Below are 24,122 nucleotides of genomic sequence, written 5' to 3'. Positions count from 1 at the left end.
CATCATATATTATGTTTACTTGCTGAATTCCTGCGTAACTCAATATACCAAGTACTATGGTTATCATCTGTATCATTGAGTGTTGGCATGAACAAGATAATGCACCCTATAACATTATGCTAATATTAATTCAATCCCTCAGGTTATATAGGCTTGAAAGCAATTAAGCACTGAGGCTGTCTGTGACCGCACTCAGTCAATGTCCTGCACCCAGCGCAAAAAAGGAGCTCGAGGCTGGAAGCTGGCGCCAAGACGACCGACTTCTCCGGAAACCTAAAGTATACTCTCAGCCCCCCAAATTCCTCCTGGGCTCTTCCCTTCCAGAGGCAAACAACCGCGACGTGGCGACCTTGGCCTTCCCCAAGCCCGATTTCTAATTTTCAGAGCCTGTTTGCTCAGCTATTCATACGCCCTGAAAAACTGCAGAACAAACTGGAGTATGTCTGCAGGGAAGAGCGCGGACAACCATGCCGCTGCTACGCCTGCCCTGCAAGCCAGGTGGACCAGATCCAGAAGCTTCATAGCCACATCAACACAGAGTAGAGCTCAAGTTGTCAAGCTTTCAACCTGAGTTATTAGCTTGGGGCTTCCTGCCACGCTAACCCTGCTTCACAGCTTCAAAATGGGAGCTGGCTGCACCTTGCTGGCTTAAAAAAATAGATGGAGTAGAACTGTAAATGGTTGCGTCCCACCACGGAGACGTGACCTGCTTTCTACTCGTAATGCACAAAAACAGCACATTTTTTTGCTACCAGTTGGGTTAAGAACACCCAGAATGTAATTTATGCAATGTTTAATGCAAACAATTAGACTCTAAATTGAACCATTAGCAATGGTTCATGGCGTAAATAAAATACTGAATGTCATGCCCAGAGTGGTAACTGAGATCAGATCAGATCTGCCATGAAACATGAATGCATTTTTCAGATATTCAGAGCGCCTTTGGGCTTGAAAAAGGCAACATTTCAGCGACTCAAAAAAGACCAAGTACACACAGTTTATGATCATGCTATACGTCTCCTCGGAATGAAACTTTATTTTGTGTATAAATTTCCTCAGAAATTATTCCAAAAAGGTAATGTCTGGCTCATACTCACAAGTATATCTGATTTGCTGCTCAGTCCTTTCCCATAATTGTCAGTTGCAATGACCTGAAACTTGAAATAGGATCTTCTCATATTTTTGAACAGCATAGCAGTTTTTATTAGCCCTGTATAAGCTTCAATCACAAAACCTTCTTTACCATCCTTGATTGGAGGAATGATGAGTCTGTATTGCATGGCACTGTAATTCCCAGTGTCTTTATCATCAGCCTAATAGGAAAAAAGAAAACAAGCAGAGGCAAATTGAGTAAATAGGCATGCAAAGAAGCATTAACCTTGTCCTTTAAATAAAGTTGCGCACTGGTCCACTGAAGTTCTTCCACGCCAAAGTTTAAAACATTAGATCCTGGAGAGAGATATCGCTATTACTTTAGACGGTTCATTTAACTTTGCTGCATGCAGGTTTTGCTTTTCCAACAGTTCCTTTCTCCTTTCTTTGCGTTAAACTGCTCCAAAAGGCGGGGAGCAGAAACTTTTACCTACTCCTTTTCTCTCTATTCTCAGTTAATTCCTGGGGAACGGTGGCGAGGAGCGAGAAGCAGCAGATCCCCGCAGCGCAGCGCCATCAGCAGACATCCGTGCCAGATGAAGGATCCAGGTACTCAAAGCTGTATGCACGCTCCAAACTACTCCAGCTACTATCAGACCAGATGGAATAGATATAACCATAGGCCGCTTAAATTGCAATGTCTGGGCCGGCCTAGCTGGAGGTAGCAGGGGTGTTTTCACACGGCGTGAACGTGGGCTGTAGAGCTGCCCAGCAGAGGAAGAGCTCCCACCACGGCGCCGGCTGCTGGGCCGCGGTTAAAGAGAGAAAAGCGTTTACAAAGGACGCGAGGACCATTTTAAATATTTTGTTTTCCTCTAAATTGACAAAGCTTTATCTAGTCTGGCTGGGAGAAGCACAAATGTAAAATGTGTTAAAGTGCTTTTGCTACTTAGTTCCCTTTCCTATTTCATGCTTTCTAAGAGCAAGATTACTACCTCAAGGGTGATCTCAACGCCCTTTATTAACGCTTTTCGAAAAAAGATGGGGAAGGGTCAAGGCTTTCTGGAATTCACCCCCTTTCTGGAATTACCCGCGTCAGCCAACAGGTAAAGATAACGGTGAGCTCCTTCCCTCTGGCTACCCAACCGGCACGGGTAAATATGACCCCAAAACACCAACGCTTGACCGCAGATCTTCAGAAGTAGGCTGATTTTTAGTTTCCTCTTGAGAACCTACTTGCTGACAAAACACCTACACGTGAAGTCGTGCCACAAGGCGCAAATAAGCTGGGAAGTGGCTGTATCAAAAAATCAGGTTCATACTCAAGTGCTAACAGTCCTCAGTATCCGCGAGCTGGATGTCCGAGCTCAGCACCGCGTTCGCTTTGGTGCTTTTAACGAGAAGTGCACAAGTGCCTGCACGACAAGTTAAATTAACTCCTCCAGAACCGTGATCTTACCAAACCTTTATTCCCACTAAACTGTGGGCGGTAGCAGGGCAAACTTAAATATTCGCAAAGTAACAGTCACTCCTAGAGAAGAGCATGTACGAGCGGTCCAAGAAGTAAAAAATACCTCTTTTGAAAAGATTCTGTGGCCATGCCGAGCAGCTAACTTTGTTAAAATAATCATCTAATTGCCTCACATTAAAAAAAAAAAAAAAAAATCACTTTGTGGATGTATCTAACACCAGCCAAGTACAGCTCGTACAACACAGCTCATTTTAAAGCAATGAGCACTATGCACAAGACCCGTTTGGCATAAAACGCTATCTGCACGTAACTTTGCATGATAGTTATAGAGCTTAAAAAAATAAAATAAAATAAAACACAACCACCTTAATTCTTCTCAACCCCTACAGCATGTATTTTGGCACCCGAGGCATGGTCATAGCTCTGCGCGCAGCAACGGGGAGCACGCTGCCATCTAATCCGAGCTCTCATTTGGCTCCTACGGGGTCTTCAACCCGGCGAGACCGGATTTACAGCGGCTCTCTTGCTAATGATGCCCTGGAGGTGCCCTGCGAGATGCGCATTACGCCCTTCCAATAAAAAGCCAATTTCTTTGTTCAAAGGGATTTATTGGCTTGGTTTAGTCGGGCCGAAAGCCTGCCATTTCTCCGTGCCAGCAAATTCCACCTTGCCCGACAGATAGGATTTTTAATAGCAGTTGGTTTTAATGACAACAGAAATCAATTCCATCTCAATTTTACGCTCAAAAGTATGCTAATTAGGGTCAAAAAGAAAAAGTCTGGATCCAAATTAGGGTGGCACACAAGACCTAAATTACCCAAACCAGGCAATTCTGAAAAAGCAAGGAAGAACACATGTACAGCACCAGCGTTACAGCCACAGACGTTAAATAACTTCAGTCTTTCCGAGCCAAATGTCACAGCACCAGTCTAATTGCTTAGCGGGAACTGTCTGATATGTCCTGCGGCTGAGTTTAATGAACGAAACTTCAGTGAAACAGGCGCTTTCAGATCTTGGGCGTACAACCTCTACAATCCTGCAGTTCAGATGTCCAAAGCTGGCCAATAGGTCACGAGTCGATTTTCAGAGGTTCAGAGACTTGCTGGTACCCCACAGAGACAGACGGTCCCAGCAGCGTTAAAATTCAGGCTAGTCTCATCTCAACCACCACCTGGACCCACATGAGCAAAGCCAAGTGCAAAAGCAAGACTTGGGCAATTCAGAGACCAATTTCAAATATTTTAGGTTTGCTGGTTCCGTTCTCCCCTTTTTTACCGCTACTTGTACTTTGATCAAACTCAACGATGCTCGATGCAACATTCGCCTTGACGGGGCCACCAGAGAGAGCTTGTGAGCTGTTGACACAAGGTGCCAACTTCCTTCAGCCCAGACTAAGGCTGTTTGCTATTCTTGCAATTTGTCCTGAAGGTAAATATTTTTGATGCTTCATTAGGAAGAGACAGACAGCGTCTCAAGAGTTGTGTTATGACTGTCAAAGAAGAGAAAGAGCTATACTTAATCTTGCGGCAGTATATCTTTCTTTTGTTGCGTGCAAAAAATACACAGGTGGATGTCTCCTAAATCCTTTTACGATTGAGTACTGATAAATATGTATGATTTTAAGAGTTGCCGGGCCAAATCCAGCCGACGTGCAGCTAAGCGGCTCTGCCGCCACGCGGATGGGGTTTCGCTGGAGCCACCCCTCACCCATTCGCTCTTCTTCCTCCCGCGGAGGAAGAGGAGGTGGTGGTGGGCTATCCCTTGCCTCTTCTCCAAAGGACACCAGCCAGACGTCAGCTGAAATATGCTGCTCCAGGCCCTCACATTAAGAGCTTTTAACAAAAAGTCATTACTGGAGATATATACATTACATATATATCCTTCAGCACAACAGCATATATATCTAATTAATGGCACATATATATATACACACACATACATACATATATATATATATATATATATACACACACACATACATACATATACATATATATATATATATATAAAACCACCAGCACAACTCACGATGACTCACTGGAAAAGTCCAGATATATGGCAGCCGAGGAGTTTTGAGGGGAGATGGCCGTAAAGCAGGGTAAGTTTGGGCAAGAAATGCCCGGAGACGCAGAGCTACAGATTTCCGCGGCAGCCCGCTGCAAAAATCAAGCCAATGAGCACAAGTTCAGAGGTGCTAGAGATGGGCAGCAAACGAGAAGAGTATTGCAGCAAAGAAATGAGGGGCGGGGGAATAAGAAAAGAGAAGAAAGCGGAAAGAGCTGCAACAAACCTGCTGCCCCGGCATGCGGTAAATCACAAAGTAGTTACGGTCTGGGCGACGTTTCTCGTGCTCATCGCATACAAGCCACCACCGGACCTCTCGTCCGACCGGTAATTTTACAAAGAATATTAAAAGAGCTATTGCCAGGTGGCCTTGCTTTTACAGATCGCTCCAGGTCAGGGGGGGTAAGTGCTGGGCGGCCACATCGTCGTGCCTCACGCTGCATTTCTCCTGGTGGAAATCTGGCTACTACGCTGAATTATTCCGCGGAATCCTCTAAAGAGCTAACGCATCTTCTCTTGCGGGCACAACCAACAACCATCTATGCACAAAGAACTGCACTGCAAGGAACAAGCACTGCTTCTCCTAGTAAAAAAGTTTAGCAAGCCAGGGTATTACCTAGAGATGTGTTCTTAAAAAGAAGTTACCCGCATGCTTGAAATTATTATAATATTACAGAGGCCAGATGTTATAGGAGATGTGCACGTTTGAGGGCATGTTGCTGTCACCGTGAGTATGCTTCAGAGTTGATTTTTACCTCTATTAGGCGTGCTTTCCCTCTACAGATTACCCTCTATGATTCATAAATCACATTTTGACGAATAAAAGATAGCGACTGGCAAAGCGGTTCCTCTGTGAGCGGAGTAAAGTTCTCCTGTGCACGGGCAAAAGGAACACTGGAAAAGAGAAATCTCTGTGTTTCACAGCAGAAAGCTCTTCTCTGGGTTCCTGCGGTTCAGTCGTACGATACTTCTACCGAGTTGGGCACTGCGAAGACTTAACGTGTCGTCCCGAGGAAAACGGGAACGCCAAAAAGCAATCCAGAGGCTACAGACACGAGTTGAAAATAACTGGAGGCTTCATATGGATAAACGTGTCTGGGCAAAAAAATAATCCCAGTATACTCTCTGTACGTAACGTTTGCGTATCTACACCCAGGAATTTTACGCATTTGTTTTCCAAATTGCTTTAGATACAGCATATTGTGCAACAGCTTGGATAAAGTCCTTCCAAGGGTTATGGTTAAGCAAACAGTAATTTGTGTTCTCTTACGTGTCATTAGGGAAAAGAAGCTATAGGATCAAATGACTGCGTTTTTTTGCTGGTGAATATTAAGAAATTCAAAGAATAAGCAAGGAACAGGTTGGATATCAGGACGCATATCAGGATGGGACACAAAATACAAAAAAAATAAAGGTCAGAAATGAAAAAAATGAGATGCCACCGCTTCTGTCACCTTCAACCTTAACTGGCTTCATACTAGAGTCACTTATATCAAATTCAGGTGAGTGACTGAGGGGCTTCAATTCACAGGCATTTATTCTGGGACCGGCTTCCTTTTCTGCAAACATGTTCAGTACAAAAACATCTCATAAACTCAGGAGCAATCCAGAGGGGGGAAAAAAAAGCCTCAACTGCTTTATGAGAATTAGGACCGCTGATATTTGGTTACTTAAATGCACTTCAGCAAACAAAAGCAGACAGATTAATACTGTAAAAGAATATGTTTAAAAAGAAAGGGCTAATAACACCATTAGAGTGAAAAGTGAATTCCCTCCAGTAATTTCCCTAAAGATAACGGGGACACTCACTTTAAAAGCCATCAGATTCATTTAGAGTAACTCGCATCGCTAACCAAAATTAATTGTAATCAAACGTGACTTTATTTAATACTGAGCTTCAGTAGTCTGCGTTCAAAAAAAACTTTATGACAGTTGTATTTATAGCAATTGTTCTGACAACCTACAGAGAACATCATTTTACCCTATTCTCCAAAAAAAGGTGTTATCTTCCAATGAATACATGTAAGAGAATGCTGTCTGCTCCCAACAGAATCACTGCAACCCGTAGAGCGGGGAGATCTACGGCATTTGCCTTGGTCTACATAAACACATCTCTCATCAGCCAGTTATCTGACGTTTGATTGGCCTTTTTATCTCCAAATTCAATTTTTTGTCAGATTACGTACTCAGTACTGGTTTTCTGCTTTCCTTGCAATTTTTTTGGTTGTGTTTGACCTAGGGCAGTTGGTTTATTTTTTATCCCTAGCGTTTCCCCCTAGGTTCTCTCTGTCAGAATTCCTGCCGAGACCATGGAGGGGAGTCATAAAATATTTCTGAGACAAAAAAAAAAAAAAAAAAAAAAAAAAAAAAAAAAAGTGCTTTGATGGAAAAGAAAGCAGAATTTTGTTCAAATGACTTACGCTACTGAACTTCAACACACAAACGTTCAATAATTGCACACTGGTGATAGATTTAATCTGAAAATGATTTGCATCAATTGCTACATTAAAAGTTAATGACTATGGCAAATCATTGAGCACTGTTAAAAAGGAACGAATTGTGTTGTTTTTTTCACTTGAGAGGTGGCACTGTTTGTGCGGGGCAATAAGGCTTGTCTTCTTAATTTTATATAAATTGCACACATGGAGAATGAGACATTCCTATGGGTTGGTAACATTGCGAATAATTAATTAAATGCCAAAACTAGACAGAAACCGGACCGCAATTATTTTTCTTCTTCAATTTTTGCAAAACTACAGACATTTTTAGAAAACACACAGCACTATTCCCCTCTTGCTTGGTGTAACCTGCGACACGTCTAAAATAAAGACCTCAAATTTCTATCATGACGGTAAAATACTTTTCGAAACTCCTCACTGACTGCACTGAAAACCACCTGCAAGTCCGTGTTTGCCAGCCATCCGTCAACATCTTCTTGCAGTCGTCTTCAGATGCAAAAGGCCAGAATATTTACAGGTATCCAGACTATAAGTTGGATACTACCTAAACTATGATGCAATTCAATCCTCCTCGCTTTCAGGATAAATAAACCAACAATTAGCATCATCTTGCGGTAAATCTGACCCTTATTTTCAAGGCAATGACGTGAACAGCAGCATTAAACACCTCTCTACAGCTGCCTACTCCAGCTATCACCCATTACTTTACAGCCCACTGCGGCTGTCAAAACTGTAGGGACTTCCAAAGAAACCTGGAAGATGCATAAAAATCAAAGTATTCTGAATTACTGAGGGGACGTTGGTGATGGCAATCACTGAACGCTCTCGAGTTCTCCAAAGTAACATACTTCCACGCAGATTTCTGGCACATGCTGGGCTGTAACAGAACTCCAGGAAGGTCCCCAAAATCGCAGATGACCTATGCAAAACCCGGCTGTGAGTGAGGACTACACTGAGGCATCATTTGCTGAATTCAGGCTTCATAAATTATACCATCCAGTTGATCCTCGGTACCTACCACATCATTACATATGCAGCAGGAGAAATTTAAGGGTCTGGAAACAACCATGTAGTAACAAATGTTCACAGAAGGACGAGTCATTCCATTTTCAATTGCTATTCTCCATCTTCCTGCTAACAAATTCACTGCGGATGACCCAACTCGCCTTTCCTCTTTCCCCTAGCCGAAGACAGGCTTGCTAGCCTGTTCCCATCCCTGCTCCACGTCCCGCTGTCGGGTCACAGGTGGCTGAGGTGTCTTAATACATCACTGACCAGCCAAAAAAGGAAGCAGAGGGAGCGGGAGCCCTGCTCGGAAACTGAGAACTTTTTTGGAGGAGGTCCAAGGGACATCTTCTGCCAGGCCAGAGAAAAGCCCTTCTCACTAAAGGAGCCAGGACTAGTGTTTTCAATATCAGGGCTTCTAAATCCTACACCAGCCTGCCAGAAGACCCTTCATCGTGACAAACATGGGACTTGTGCTGAAAATGGTATATTGCCCACCTGCATCACCGCTAATTTTCGACCTTTGGTTTCATTCAGTTAATGACTCCACTTTGGAAGAGCTCCTGAATTTCCAGTCATCCTTTCTCCACATTGATCCTTGCTTCTCAATGTCCTCCTCCGCTTTCTATGTCCGCAGCCATTGCATGTATGAAAATTGCATTTCATCCTCTCTTCCCCCCCCCCCCCATTCTACTTCTTCATTTCACATCAAAGACAAGCAGGCAAGCAAAAGCACTTCTCTGTGGCCTCAGTCTGTCGAAGAGTCAACTGCCCACAGAAAACCTCTGTCAGTTTTTCCAGGGCTCCCAGCAGAGGTTTTGGTTGCAACACCGCACTCGTTTCTTCTTGTCCCTTCCTATGGATGTAGTCACCAACAGTTTTACTATCGCTTTTAAAATCTCATCATCGCTGGATCAGATACGATGGGTACAGAATACTCTCAGATGCTTCCCCCGGGCTTTCACAAAGTGTTTTTCCTAGAAATCCAGAAATCCCTGGAACTTGGTTCCTTCACAAAAGGCCTCCTCCACTTTACCAGCTTTACTTTGTTGCCCTCTTCATCAGTCTCTTCCCACTTTTCACTCAGTGCTGCCGCCGTGATTCGGCATGCTTGGCAGTCCAAGAGCAGCCCAAGAGCTGGCTTGGCAGTACAAGAGTTTCCGGGACTCAGCTGGCTCCCCAAATCCCTTCCAGTGATAGTACAATGGATTTCACTCGTTCTGATTGATTTTTCAGGCCCCAAGGTCATCAGTTACGTTCATGTTTTCCCTCGTCTCTCCAGTAATTTCTAGCTTCCCCTGCTTTATGCGCTGTAAAAATCTGATCATTTAATTATTAATAGTGCTAGGTTTTACAGCTTCCTAATTTAGAGCATTTTGGAGCTACCTCCAGCTCCACGTGAGAAAAAACGCAAGTCTCCTTCCTCATCTTCATTTCTCCACCTAGGTGCCTCTGGCAGCATAACCGATTGTCCATTCCTTCTCGCGAGACGAAATCCGCACTTGGCAAAGCGTCCAGCGCCCACGTTGCGGATGAATTCCCGGAATCATGTGCCTTCGCTGTTTTATGAGGCGCATTATGTCAAACTTGCCACCTTTTTCCACTTGAGAAAATTACTGCTTCTTGCAAAACAAAATTTGCTTTTGGGCAAATAAGCTGAGAGCCGGTCTGAAGATAAGCAATGCTTTTACTGAGATTAAAGGAGAGCTTTCAGAGTTTGGCAGCAGCTCTGCTAAAACTAACTGCAGCTTTCACTAATGATTCGACAGAAACTTTTTCAAAGGCAGATCAAATGCTGTCAGATGATCCCAGAAAAAAATTCTATGATAAAAGCAACATTACTATTAGCTTCCTCTTAGACAGTTTCTTACCCACACTTAGCTGTACATTTATCTAAAGAGATATCGATGATTCAAATATAAAATTCAGAAGTCGCAGCTGTTATCAGGACACTGTTGTGTTTTACAACTCTTTTGGCTACTGCACGAACGCAACCAAATGCTAGAGTGCCAAGTGGCTGCCACCCTTGTTACAGTTTCCAACATTTGGACAAGTTGGTCACTTCAAAAAAAAAGAGAACTTTGTCCAAAGTTGTTATTTTTCACTCAATAAAGTAAATCTAGGTGTTCACTGAACGTGAAATATCTTCACTCGTCACTACAACGTTTCCTTCTGGGATCTACTGCATCTTCATGGTTGCCCAACTGAGGACACAACAGTCTTGACAAATATATCGCAGTTAACATGAATTGCCTTCTTATGGTATCAAAGCAGAAGATGGATCCACATCTCATCTGTGAAAAAGTGCAACTTTTCCCTTATTTTCTTTTCACTGAATTGAGTTGTCCTACTTCCTCTCTTAATACATCCTGCTCTTTTACAGACTTTGGTTTATCCCCTCTGCCTTGCCATTTCTGAAGCATCCCATCTCGCCTGGAGAACCAAGCCTCAAGAGTCACCTCTACAATACGGACAGCACAATAAATGCCTTTACTATGACCTACTACATAAATCCTCCTCCACTATGGAACTACTAGAAATAGCAGTCTTCACCTTTCAGGTTTTTGAACAGAATCTACCATTTAGTGATAAAAAGAAAAAAAAAAAAAGTAGTCAAGAGTTAATTAACAGAGTCATCGCCGTATCTCATGCATGCTTGGTTTTAACACAAAGAAAACACTGGCTCAAATCAGAGTCCTTTATTTTTTTTTTTCGATAAACACAATTTTAAACTTTAAAAGAAACACTCTCCCCTTCCTCACGGTACGCTGAGAACATGCAAAGAATCAGTGTTTTCTCAAACTTACTGAGATTTCATTTAAGAAATTTAGCAACTATTGATGAGTGCAGAAGGTGAAAGCAAGTGTTTACAACTCTTACTAAGACCCTAGTCTCCCCACTAGAATGGAAATTTAAATATTGCCTATAATGCAAGTTATGGGCAGACTCCATTAATGCTCTTAAAAATTTTAACTTGGAAAAAACTACTCATTAAATTCTTTTCACCTGAACTCTTCAAAAGACATTAATTTTATTAATTGAACACTAATTGAAATGGATATTGCATTTAACGGAAGAATTCCTTTTTATTCTGAAGGACAGTAAAAAACAACAAAGTTAGTAGCACTGCCGGTTGAAAAAGCTGGAACAATAAACTACAGTCTGATTTTCTGCAACAAGCACTTAAATGTTTCCTATTTTATTTATTTAAATGCACAGTATGCTTGATGAGCTGCATAAGAAACAACTTCTGTCTTGCACCTTGCTCTATTTTGGCTGCCAGCGAAGTCGGGGAGAAGGCTGGCCCAGGTTTTAACACGGGCAAGTTGGAGTCGTAACACTGTAATTTCTTTCGTGGCTTCCTCGGATACTCCTCATCTCTCCTCGGATCACCTTTTCTGAATCAAATGTTTCTGAAGGGTAACTGTGCATTCCCCCTAACTTCACCCCAAATATCCCTTACTTGTACGCTTGCTCTTCTCTTTAGACTTTTTTAGCAACTTGACTAAACACTCGTGAGCATCTGTGCTGAAAAAAAATCAGGTGTCCACAAAATACAGGAATGATTTCACAGCCGGTCCAATTTTTTTGTGACCAATTCATACCGTAATTTTGTATTTTCTTTTTTTGAACAGAAATATTATCTGTGCCTTCCAAACTCAGCTCATCTGATCTCAGATCATCTCAACATAAACAGTGCCACCATCTCACTAATTTGTGCATCTGCAATTTCCTTTTCATTCGATCAGGCGGATACGTGATCGTGCACGCTGATTGTAGGGGGAAGGACAACTTTGTGTTGCTGGTATAAAAATCCAGTGTCCCTTAAAAAAGAAAAGGATTAAAAACAGAAATTTGGCCAATGTTTTTCTGAAGGTATTACTTCCAACATACAACGCTACTTAAGAATTCACTTTGCAATTTCTTCATTTGCGCAGAAATAAATCTTTAGTATAAGCGCACAAGCACTGCACATTCTACGTGTGACCCTTTTGGGGGGCTTGGCTTACATTGAACTGAGTCTGCATAGTTCATACAGTGTTAGTAAGCAAACATGCCTTTTCAGTGAGCCTTCTGGGCTACTGTTACAACACCTCTTTCCAGCTACCAGTGCGTATCTTTTGTCCCTGAGCGTCTCTGGGCTTATTTTAGGAACGACTACCTAGCACAACAGACCACCTCATCGAGTACTTCATATAAAACAAAGAGCTTTTATTCTAATCCATAAAAAAAAAAAAAAAGGTATTTCCACAGCTTGCAAATGGTATTTCAAAAATGTCAGTCTCACCTTAACCTTAAGCACAGAAGAAAACATTTTCGCATCTTCAGACACTCCTCCAATGTACAGGTTTTTCGTAAAGACAGGGGCATGGTCATTCTCGTCCTGTACTTCAATGAACACCTTGGCTGTATTACCTGAAACGGAGAAATGAAAGTATGGGTGCATCACGGGGCCGGGAGTCTTCAGTGCCTACTGCGTATAGTTTGCCATGTTTTACACATAAACCATCACCTGAAACAAGTGCATTAGTAACGTCACAAAAAATACCTTCAAAATAATGGTACACCTGGCAAGAAAAGCAGGAACTTGATATAAATCAGTGGATTTTGTGTATATTTACTACGCCTCTGGGTTTTGCATTTCCCTTTTTTTGTTTTTTGTTTTTTTTTGACTGAACTCTGATTTAATTTTGAGCGCAAATTTGCTTTCCATAGGATATCCCCATCATCCGTACACAAGGAATTAGGGCCATCTCAACGGGCACGCAAGCAAACGGGCTGCCATTGCTTGCTTTAGGAAAAAAGCTCTTTGGGGGGAAATACAACGAAGACATGCAAGTTATTTTTCAAGCAAATAAAAAGGCACAGATAGGAACGGTGTGCTTCCGTAACACAGATTTTTGGCTGTACCAAGTTCTCACCGGTATTACAAAGAGATAACAAACAGGCGGGTGAATCCTAGTAGTTAAGCTGTGTACAGTAGCTTGCTTTTCCCACTGCACGTGCTTATTTTACATATTTTGATTACTCCCAGTCCCACACAAATGCTTCCCAGGCTCTGCCACAGAGCCTGTAAACTCATCTGAGCAGATACAACAGGGCAGCACAAAAATACCTTCTAGACAACGCAAAACTTTACATCGCAGACCCATGCAACCTTTGCTGTACCTGCTTGCTGCCCCAAGGCACAAGTATCGGATGAGTTGGCCGCGCACGCGCTAGGTGGTCTCAATGCTTCGGGATTAACTGCGTTAACCTAGCGCGAGGCTTGCCAAAGTCGCCAAAGATATTATGTCTACCTGGTGATCCAGCTCAAGGGAAACCAGTGAGGACCTCAGAAGTAAAGCAAATCTGGGGAAAACTATCATAGTTTACAGAGAAAAAAAAACATTCCAAATACCGTGCTTTTAAAATGTATGAGTACAAGAAAAGAAGGGAGGGGGGTGGAAAAAAAAAAGAAAAAGAGAAATGACATTTCCTCAAAGGAATAATCCATTATTTGCTTTTCACACTGATCTGTGCAGATAAACTGAACAACATGAAAAATTACCGAAAATTACTTTTACGCATGTGAGAAGCAGCTATAATCTGACAGAGCGACTTAAGCATCTGAATAACGTGAAACGTGGACATCTGCAGTTTCTGCAGTAGACTGTGCAGTCTTCTCCAGCTGCCTTACATATATTTTAAATGACCACCTCTTGTCTTGACTATGTAATTTAATACAGCAAAAGAAAATTTCAATCAAAGAGGAGGCTCTGCGAATAGTCACTTCTCTCTCTTGTTACACGAGATTCCTAATAGTTTTGGCTGCAATACTAAATACAGCGAGAAACCGCAGTCCCATTGAGAGAAAAAAAAAAACGTCTCCCAAGACCAGAAGACGAAGCTTTGGGATCTTTCAACCTCTGTTGAGAGCAGAAGCATCCAGCAAGCTGCTCCGTAGGAAACCTGAGGATCCTCCGAAACAGGTAAAACTACCGACTGCGAACGCAAGCATATTCCCACCTCAGATGTGTTAGATTACCCAAGAGATACATTTGCTTGCCGAATTGTATTTCTAAGTTGATTTAAATAAAAAAAAAAATCATGCTTGTTTCTTTTTTTAGCTCTGCAGTTCCCATAGCAAAGCCACCAAAACCGCTCCCCCTCTGGAGTACTGACTGGGAGAAGAAAAGCGAGACAGATCTATCATCGCAGGGCAGCTCCTTCTTTTTGGAGAACACACCCCATCTCCTACGGGTTTGTGAAGTTCCCTTTTTCCAGCGGTTTTTCATCTTAGCCAGTGAAAGAGAACTGAAAGAACTGGAAGCTGATCGTTACGATCCTGATTTGTCCTACAGCAGCCCAAAACACAGATTAGGGCTCCACTGTGCAAGACAACCCAAGACGCAAATAGAAGACACAAAAAAGGTCTGACTTGAACTGAATTAGAAAAAGCTGTTAAAACTTAAGGTCTTTCAGGGTTCAGCATTGCAAGGTGCTGATTCCTCTAGCCAGTATTCCAGCCCTTTAGACTCGGCATCATCAGAAAACCGAATGCACCTATCGCCAGTGCCGCAGAAAATAGAATTTCAGTGTCACCAAAGCCTACGGCAGGGCCTTAGTTCTGCCTCATTTGCTTCCACCACGGTTCATCCATTCAACGCTGCCAGGCTCTGAAGTAGTGGAGAAACTTAATTAAAACTCATCAAGGAAGGAAAAGGTGACGAGAAAATAAAAAAGCATACATCAAATGCAGGAATCATACCTAGACGTTTTCTTCCAGTTAAAGAGCTCTGCTTTGTAAATGGGAATCTCAAACCCAGAAGAAATTTAGGAGGAGCAGTCTGTAACTCTTGAAAAATCCCCATGTCTTACGTCACGCACACACAAACACACTTTTTTTCCCTTAAAGAATAGGAAATATCCATGATGATACACACTCAATTTCCTAAAATCTTCCCTGGATTACACAGGCAGCAGAGGAAAGCCTGAGGAATTCAGGTGGGCTGCAATCCATCGTACAGTCTCTCTAGTTATAGCCTATTCCCCAATTTCATGGTATGCTCCCCCATATATATATAGCTAGATAGACAGGTACAAAAATAAATAAATAAAAAGAGGAGATAAATACAGAGCAAAAACACAGGAGAAAATTCAAGACGGCAACACTGTGCAAAAAGCCTGTAATACGAAACTACCTTTCTTTCTGCACACAGTCTGTTTTTTTTTGCCCCCGCCCCAGTTAGGCTTGGATGGGGATTAAGTCAGAGGTCCTGCAAGATGGGTTGGGGCTTTAACTAAGCCAGAGAAGACCAGACTGCCCAGACCATCGTGATAAAATCAGCAAAAAAGCCTCCCAAAGCGAAGGCTAGATCTTACTAGGACGAAGACACCACTAAGACGGAGGAAAAATCCCTTACAATGAGACAGAACCAAAATAAAAGAATCTGTACACACAACTTTTCTGCCTGGAAGTCTTGCAAAAAAGGAAAAAAAAAAAAAAAAAAAAAAAAAAAAGAAAGGAAAAAGAAAGAAAGAAAAGAAAAAGAAAAAAGAAAGCTATTAAACTTACTTTTGGAAGGGACCCGCAGATTGGAGGACCGGACCACTTGTAACGAGTCTGCTTGAACTCGAAGCTCGTAACTGTTCACGCTTTCATAGTCCAGAGGCTTTTTAACAGAGATCACGCCCGTTCTGTTGTTAATAGCAAAGACATCTGAAATTCAGCAAAAACAGAAGTAACTTTCTAAAACCTGTAAATGTTCCCCCTCCCTTTCCCCCCCTTTTTTTTCATGCATCAAGTTCTTATTTTGGTGAGGGCACTAAGGATGCCTTCAGGAACTCGTGCCATTGCTCCCTGAGGACTCTAAAACCCATCTAACGCCTCTTTGATGTTGCCTTCAAGTGATCCCAGCAGCTGAGTCCGAGCCTGGCAGTGGAAAAAACAGCCTGGAGAGATCCCAGCGAGACGCGCAGCCCGCTGCCCCAGGGACACGCGTGGGCTGCCGCGTCCCACCTCCCTCCGAACCACCCAGCGCAGCTTCGTTGAGATGTTTCAAGGTGCGTCACGGCAAACGCCCGAGAAAGACGCCAACAGCAGGAGAGACGCTTCCTTTTTGAAGACATCCACACCTGAACCACCAGCCACTGCGATACAACACTCGTGGCCACCGTGCGGCAGGAGCCTCGAATGACTTGGACCAGGTTTCTCGGCGACTAGTCCGACGTCAAAGCCGTCTATAGACTCGTTTCAACACTTTAGCTTTTAACAGCCCTCAACCTTTCAACTTTAAGGACAGGAAGAGCAGGAGCTGGAGACCAACCAACACATCCGTGACCCCGCGCCAACAGAAAATCTCACAGGTTTTACCCCCCGCTGGAAGCGTAGCTATGGGAATCGCCGCCCCTTTCCAAGCAGCAAAGTCTTCCCGCGTCGCTCAGCTGTACGGGCTGCCTCCGCGGTTTTGCAGGGAGCTGATCTCTAAAGGCTTGGTAACGGCACGAAGAAAGTCCTCCCTGCCCCGGGCGCGGGACGGATCAGGCGGGATTTCATCTCGGAAGCTTTATTTCGCGTTGGCGCTTCTTGAAAAACTCCCGAACGCGCGCGTCGCGAAGGCCGAAACGCCGCTACTCACCCTCTTCGTTTCCCGAAACGATCGAGTAGACGATGGTCTGGTTCAGGGCCGCCGCAACGACCGCCGCGACCGCGGTCCCCCTGGGAGCGCTCTCGCTCACCGGCGGCGGTCTGCAGAAGCGAACAGAAGGGTCGGCGTTACCGCCCGCTCGCCCCCGCCGATCCGGAGAAGGACGGACGGACGGAAGGACGGAAGGATGAGGAAAAGCACGGCAGCACCGACGGATCTGTACCTCACGCTCTTTGTACCCTCCAAACCCCTAAAACGGAGCATCTCGTATTCAGGCATGATTTCCATCATGGTAAATAAATGATTTTTCTCCCGAAACACAGCAATGGGGTCGTTCAGCAGCCGAAGAAAGGGGATAAGCGGCACATGCCGTATTTTTAGTCAAGGAATCTGTCCTAATGTACTTAAAAGCGCAATCTTATTAAAACCAGCGTGATGGGGGGGGGGGGGAACCCACTTTTGCAAGCTAAGCCATGCAGGAAAGTTGCTTTTATTTGAACGGGATCCGGCTCGTAACGCGCTCTTCCGCTCACGTACCGCCAACCTCGCGGCCCCGAGCCCTTCGACCGCTTCGCGTCCCTAGTTCTTGTTTTTTAAATCGTAGCCAGGTAGATATGCTTCTACCCAAGCACTCATTTGCACCGGATTTTTCTACAGCAGTTGCGGCAACGAGGGATTTAAGCTAGGCGCCCTTTTCTTTAAGGCTTTCACCGAAATAGCACAGCTATTTTCACCTCACCAGCATCCAGGACTCAGGCCCTGGAAAGAAGCAGCTCTAAAAATCAGATTAGCTGCTCAACGTGTCTTCTCTCCTACTCTTCTGCCTTAGTTACCCATGAACAAGCTTAAGATGTGCCTGTATTTCTCCCTGTGATGCATCTATTTCACAGCGTAGCGCTGAAGAATTAAAAGATGCTGCTGTAAAACTAGAAGAAAAACAGCAGTAAAACAAAGTCAGCGACTCCATAAAGATAAGAGGCTGAAAAAGGAGCACAAATTGCAAAAGGTTATTATCTTTTAATTTGCCCTATCTGGATTATTCTTATCTCGATCAGAGGGGCCCACAGAGGCAGAACACGCATCAAATGCTCCGTAAGGCGTAACTATTTTTAATCGCCAAAGTCAAATTTTAACTTTTCCTTTTTTCTTTCCTGCCTTTTCCCCCCCGTGCTACAGTCTAAGGCTCTCATCCATTTTTCAAGTTGTCTTTTATCCAATTTGCTCTAAATTCACCATGAAATTTTTCTAATCGCCAAAAGTACGAACATGAGATTTAATCAAAAATTAAATTTGAAACCAGCAAAAGCAGTAATAAATTGGAAAACTGGTTTCATGATGTGATGTGTATGTATTACACATTCTAGTCTACTATAGAGTAATGAAAAATTTTTTTTTTGATTTGGGTGTTTTTTAATTACATTACTGAGATTCTTTAGCTAGACTTGGGTAAAATGTTATTTAAGCCCTCTCCTCGTAAAATCATCTCTTCTCTCACATTGCAGTTTCCTGAATTTTTTTGGCCTTAGCTACTTTTAACCCTTAACGGCACGCGACCTTAGGCTACTCCATCTTGACATGAAATAGGATTACGAGCACCATTTCTATTTCTGTACGTACTCTTTTCACCCTGCTCCTCACGGGAAGCAGTTTCTCCTGGCTAAAAAAAAAATTATGTAAATCACACACAAAAAAAAAAGGGGGGGGGGGGGAAATTTACGTATTTTCCTGGAAAAAGGTCAGGTCATAAACTGCACACTGGAGCTTCTCCGAGGAGTCAAGTAGAGCAAAGTGACACAGGAACCAAAGTTGCTAGAAGCTCTACAAACACAAACACTTAACCTGGCTTGACTCTCCAGCTGAGTTTTTGCGATCAGGAAAAGATGTCCAAGTTTCTAAAAGTTGTGGCAACACAAAAACTACAGAAACCAGAGAGTAAATATCATGACAACAGCTGTTGAACTTTTTTTCCTCTACATTTAGACTACCTTGGCTTCCTGTGCTTGCTCTCAACACTTTGTTCTAAATTAAACAGGTATTTTTCAAGCAGTTGGTCCACAAAGACAGATGAGAAGCATCATGTCTTCCTTCCTACACTTACACCTCTCTGGGCCTCTCTGGGCAACCTGTTCCAGTGCTCTGTTAACTCTCCCAAGAAAGATATTTTTCCTCACGTTCAGGTGGAACTGCCTGTGTTTCAGTTTGTGCCTGTTGCCTCTTGTCGTATCGCAGGGGACCACTGAAAAGAGTCCGGCCCCGTCCTCTTGACACCCTCCCTTCAGGTATTTGGAGGCATTGATAAGATCCCCTCTTGGTCCTCTCCTCTCCAGGCTAAACAGGCCCAAACAAATTATGAATTACATCTTTTCAAAGCATCATTTCAAATAAGTAAATCAGCAAGAGGATGGCTTTTGAAAATGTCACTGTCGCTCCAAATCCCCGAAAACGTTCCCTCTCCTCCAAATCCCCGGTGTGCATACCCTACTTGTGGCTTTTTCCCCTCTCTATCCTGTTTTTGATTTTAACAAGGAACGTTGGCTGCTGCTGTCCTCATTTCTGATGAAACCATCAATCCTGGTCTGTTAAAAGTGTGGAGAGACTAACTGGTTCCCCTACCAGGAATAACTCATCTTTCCTTAACAATTCTATTTTCCTCTCGCTCGTTTTAAAGGAGGGTAAATTATAGCAGGACACTCGCGACGAGAGTAAAACCATTCCCTTCTGCTGGGCCTCCTCCGGCCTGCGCAACGCTGCGGACGCCGTTCTCTGCCGAACGGCACTTTCTGACCGAAACACCGAATAAGGGCGATTTCCTAGGTGGAAAGCTTCCCCTGCCCCGAACGCCTCGGCGTCGGATATCCCGGTACCTCTGCCACATTTTGAATAACTGTTTGACTAAACAACAGATTGAAAAAAAAGCTGCTCGGAGTAACGCTTCCGATTGACTCCCGATACACCTCTGTAATTTTGCTTTGTGAAGCCTTACGATACACAGCAATTTGCTCGGGTGACAGCCGCCTACGGTGTTGAGAGATTTAATTAAGTGGAAAACATTCCAATGTTATCGCAATGGAGAGAGAGAGACTCACATGTCCCAAAATCTTTTACGTGGAACACAGCCACGTTGCAGAGCGTTGTCCCTACTATAGACATAAGCTGCCATACTACATTTATATCACGTATTATGTGAACTAAGAAAATTTGAGGCTATTTCCTCCTGAATTGGAACCAAACTTTAGATTACTGTACAAGTGGGCGCAGAATTTCTAACTGGACTAGGGACCTATAATGAAATGCTAACAGGAGCTATAAGTTTCCAGTATTCCTCCCCCCTTTTTTTTTCCACCATGAAATATCTGAACACCTGTTTAATGTGCCCACGGGCAATAATTAGGAAGCAACGATGCCGCTTTCAGTTAACATTTAATTTCCTGCTGCTGCAGCACATCGCTATTAGCAATGACCTTCTGGTTGCAAAGAGAATGTGATATTTATTAATTAACAAAACACAAAAAAAGTCCCAAGCCCCTTTGAACTTCTACTTTCTTTAAAAAAAGAGAGAAAGCACTCATACGAGGATAGGCTTGCTTAAAAAAAAAAAAAAAAAAAGTAGTAAGAAGAAAAATCTTCTTTTTATTCACCGGAGGTTCACTTCACGGTCTTCACTGTCCCATTGTGCTACTAATTGCGCTCTGTTAATTAAGAAATGACAGTGCTGCTGTTCCCTGCGTAGAAGGAGCAGAAACTTTTAGATCAATGACTTGATCTGGAGGTCGACGGAGAGGCGTTTTGAGGAGAACCGGCGGACAAGAAAAACAACAAGTTGGGAACAGAGCGCTCAAACCACGTAGCCGATTTGATTTTCCCCAGGAAGCGATTTATTGATTGTATTTATTTGATCCTTTGGGGTTTTTTTTTTTGTTTGTTTTTTGGGGGTGGTTTTTTTGCCTCGCTGTGCTTTGTGCTTTTGCAGGACAAGCGAACGACGCTCGGTTTAGAAAACGCTTAATTTTGCAAGCTCAGACTCCTCTGTAATATTCGAGACCCAGAGCCCCACAGAGGGCACCCACATCCTTAATGAAGTTAAACCCCATCTAGGAGCACAGGACCAACCTGCAGCACCCACTGATGGCCGCACCTAAAGACGCGTGCACTAGAGAGAGATTTGCGTGATAAGATGGGAATAAAAGAAACAAAGGAATTTGCCCCAAATTACGCAGCACTGCAGTGGGAGAGCCAAGGGATACCACGCAAATCTCCAATTTCTCCTTTGCTCGACTCTGTTGCCACCTGCAAGACTGCTCCACTACGACTTTTTTTTTTTTTTTTTTTTTTTTTTTTTAACATACAGGAATAAAGTTTGCAAAAGAGCATAAAAACACAACACTGGCACTATTCAAACCAGAAAAATTACGCAAGCCAAGATCACTACCAACCCACCACCGAGTCACTCATTCTGGATACTCCAGAAGGTCTGCGGCCCACATTCAAAGATTTACCATTTCGCAGGCAGCACCGCTGAGCTGAGCTTTACCCTCAAGACACACTGTGCCAACTAAAACAAAAAAGTAAAAGTCTGTATGAAACCTGGCAGTTTCAATTTGCAGCACTGCCTCCCAGCAGAGGCATCCTGTTTAACGTATTCTTTCCAAACATTAACACTCTGATCACGAGGAAGATCACATTTTCCTCTTACCACGAGCAGAAAGGGTCTACTTCACTGTGTCACGTCCAATTCCCATCTTTAATTTTCGCATTAAGATTTTTAAAACGTGACATTATAACGCGCACCTAATCCTTCTTGTAACCAAATGGCAACTGAGTAATCAAATTTAAAGGAAATAAGATACTGTTAGGTTCCCGTATCAGGAAAAATTACTGCAACGTAACAAATGCCTAAACATAACAATAATTCAGGACTCACTGACAGTATGGTAGCTTAATAACCAAAATACACCAGACTGGCATTCAAATGTATTTCGACTGATAAAAATAACAGTTGTAACCTGAAAGCAAAACCACTTTACCTGTATTCATCCTGGGTAAACCGGGGAATTACCGACGGTTGTAGCACAACGATTTCCACAGTAGTGGTGTCAAACTTCATGGGATCCCCATCATCATAGGCAATGACGACTAACTACAAACGACACAGAAAATCACTCTCTCAGTATAGGCAAGAGCATCTGTATGTTGACTTGCAACATACTTCTTCTACATTTGTCCTGATTTCGGGAGGTGACCAGACGGAGAAGGTCTGCGCCTCGTTCTAGCAAGGGGAATTCATCTCGTTGCTGCAAGAGTCCAAGCTGTTCTCAAACAGCCTAAAACAAGAGCAGGGGGGCAGTTTTCTCCACCAGTGCATGGTTTTTATTATGTATTAATTAAAACCTGAAAAAGGCTTAGACGAGCAATGTCTCAAGCTCCTAAAGCAACGACAGCATGCAATACTAGTCATGCTCAGAGTACGGCTTGATAGGACTCTCCGAAGTGGAAAATAGTGACGTGGACACTTCTCTATCTTTATAGATGCACAAGTAAGCCTCTCCTTAATTCTAATTTCAAAAATAAACCACTAAGAGGCAAGAAGAAACAAAACAGCTTAACAGCTATATAGAAGGTTGGTAGTTTCCAGATAAGAAAATCATACGTATACATACATATATATATATATACATATATATATATATACACAAATAAGATATTTTGCTTGCTAGCACTTCCCTTTTCAATTAACCTTCTTTGCACAGACTGAAAAAGGAAGAACTGTCCCAACAATTTTGATGAAAATCATAACAATCGTATCCATCAAAAGTCATTGTCTTGACTTCCCCCCCTTCAAGACCTTTCTAAATTTAAAGAGGCTGTGAAGACGTGTATTAGGAAGATAGAGTCTTGCTTTGCTGTCAAAACCAGCATCTCCCAGCTTTGCAATCTGTCCCGTCTCATCGCTGCTGCCACAGACACCAATAAAAAATAAGGGTGAAAAGAACAACGCGCAGCCGTGATAACGCTTATACATACCTTAAACACTGTACTTGGCTCTTCGTTGAGGTTCACCCGGGTCACTACGCGGCCCGAGTTTTCCTCCACATCAAAAATGCTGGCGCTGTAAGGGAATTGCACGACGTCCACTTTGTACCGGACTCGGCTCGCCGGTGTGCCCTGCAAGGCAAAAAAAAAACCCGTCGGCGCATGTCGTCTTTGCCTATCTCGCCAAGTCAACCACGGCTTAAAATGAAATGCTGATAACACCGGCCATCACGAAGAAAACTCGCCGCCTGCCCCCAAAAAGAAGGGTGCTTTTCGGGGAGCCTTCTCAAAAAGAAGTATCTCGTGGCGACCTCCGAGAGGTCCAGCAAGGAAAAGGATCAGAGATTTGGAAAGATTTCACTATGGAGATGACTGGGAAAAAGAAACGTTTAGGTTGTAGAAAACACATAAAAATTAAATAGACTGCTGCTTGCATTTTTAACTCCTGAACTTCTTAAACAGCAGAACAAGGACAGTGCTTAAGGTTGGCTAACCGAGCTTTGAACAGGATTTAACATGTAAGCCCAGTTACCTGCTTTACCTATTTCAACATTAACCTGCTAAACAAATAATGTTTCTTTTGAAGAAGTTAGTTTCTGCACGTATCCACCATATTCCTATCATCTCACGGCAGCAGTTACCAGCTAAGGTCCTTCAAAGGCTGTGAAGCAACTGTGCCTCCAACACAGTCCAAGAGGTAGCTGCTCCCGAATCAGAGTAACAGGCTAGTGAGCCAGCAAAGCTGGTATGAATTTAAATTACATGCTAAAGGACTATAAGAAAAAAAGGCAGCAAAAAAGAAGAGGGAGCACAGCATTAAAGCAAAGGGGTTTTACACACCCATACCTCACCGACTATTTTTCTGGGCACCGAAGCGTGCATCACCCACGTTTCACAAACTCAAAAGGTTATTTGCTAGATTCAAAGAAGCATGTAGTGAAATCAGTACATTTCTAGTTTCTAAACATCTCTGTGAGCCTGGACCCCAGATTCAGTTGTGATCTCTACCTTGTGTTTAAACAGGCAAAGCATCCAAAAAACCAAGTTTCATTAATAGGGAATTGGCAGCGTCCTCTTGTGTTCAATAACGTGGTACAAAACAGCTTTGCTGTTTCTGAGCATCTATCCAATGCGCGGCATCAACTCATCTAACTATAACGAAACGGGGAATTTGCAGCTTCCCACAGTACCTGAAACACTGCAAAAGTGGTTTAAACTCACTAAATCTCACGTGGTATTTGAGAACGCTCTCTCGATGCAATAAAACCGCACCAAAGTGCTTGTACAAAATATATAGACTGAATTAAGAGCTTTAATGAAATAGACTCAGGGTAGATATTTTATATCGTGGTAATGAATACGACCAAGACT

At 43.1% G+C, this 24,122-nt stretch overlaps 1 protein-coding gene across 16 annotated transcripts in view; it reads right to left on the bottom strand.

The window, feature by feature from the left end:
- PCDH15 (protocadherin related 15) overlaps positions 1-24,122 on the bottom strand; it is a 599,229-nt gene that overhangs the window by 31,935 nt on the left and 543,172 nt on the right. For 15 of the 16 annotated variants that reach the window (XM_062580806.1, XM_062580810.1, XM_062580818.1 and 12 more), the window contains 6 exons: positions 22,743-22,883; positions 21,746-21,858; positions 16,713-16,822; positions 15,650-15,793; positions 12,380-12,507; positions 1,098-1,313 (listed from right to left, as the gene is read on the bottom strand). In XM_062580806.1, the coding sequence (XP_062436790.1) occupies positions 1,098-1,313; positions 12,380-12,507; positions 15,650-15,793; positions 16,713-16,822; positions 21,746-21,858; positions 22,743-22,883 (852 nt within the window). The remainder of the gene's footprint in view (positions 1-1,097; positions 1,314-12,379; positions 12,508-15,649; positions 15,794-16,712; positions 16,823-21,745; positions 21,859-22,742; positions 22,884-24,122) is intronic. The other variant, XM_062580817.1, reaches the window with a different exon arrangement.

Source organism: Rhea pennata, chromosome 7 (assembly GCF_028389875.1).
Source record: "Rhea pennata isolate bPtePen1 chromosome 7, bPtePen1.pri, whole genome shotgun sequence".
Taxonomy (NCBI): Eukaryota; Metazoa; Chordata; class Aves; order Rheiformes; family Rheidae; genus Rhea; species Rhea pennata.
The sequence above is the reverse complement of the archived record's forward strand: the minus strand, read 5'-3'. Positions and strand labels throughout refer to the sequence as shown.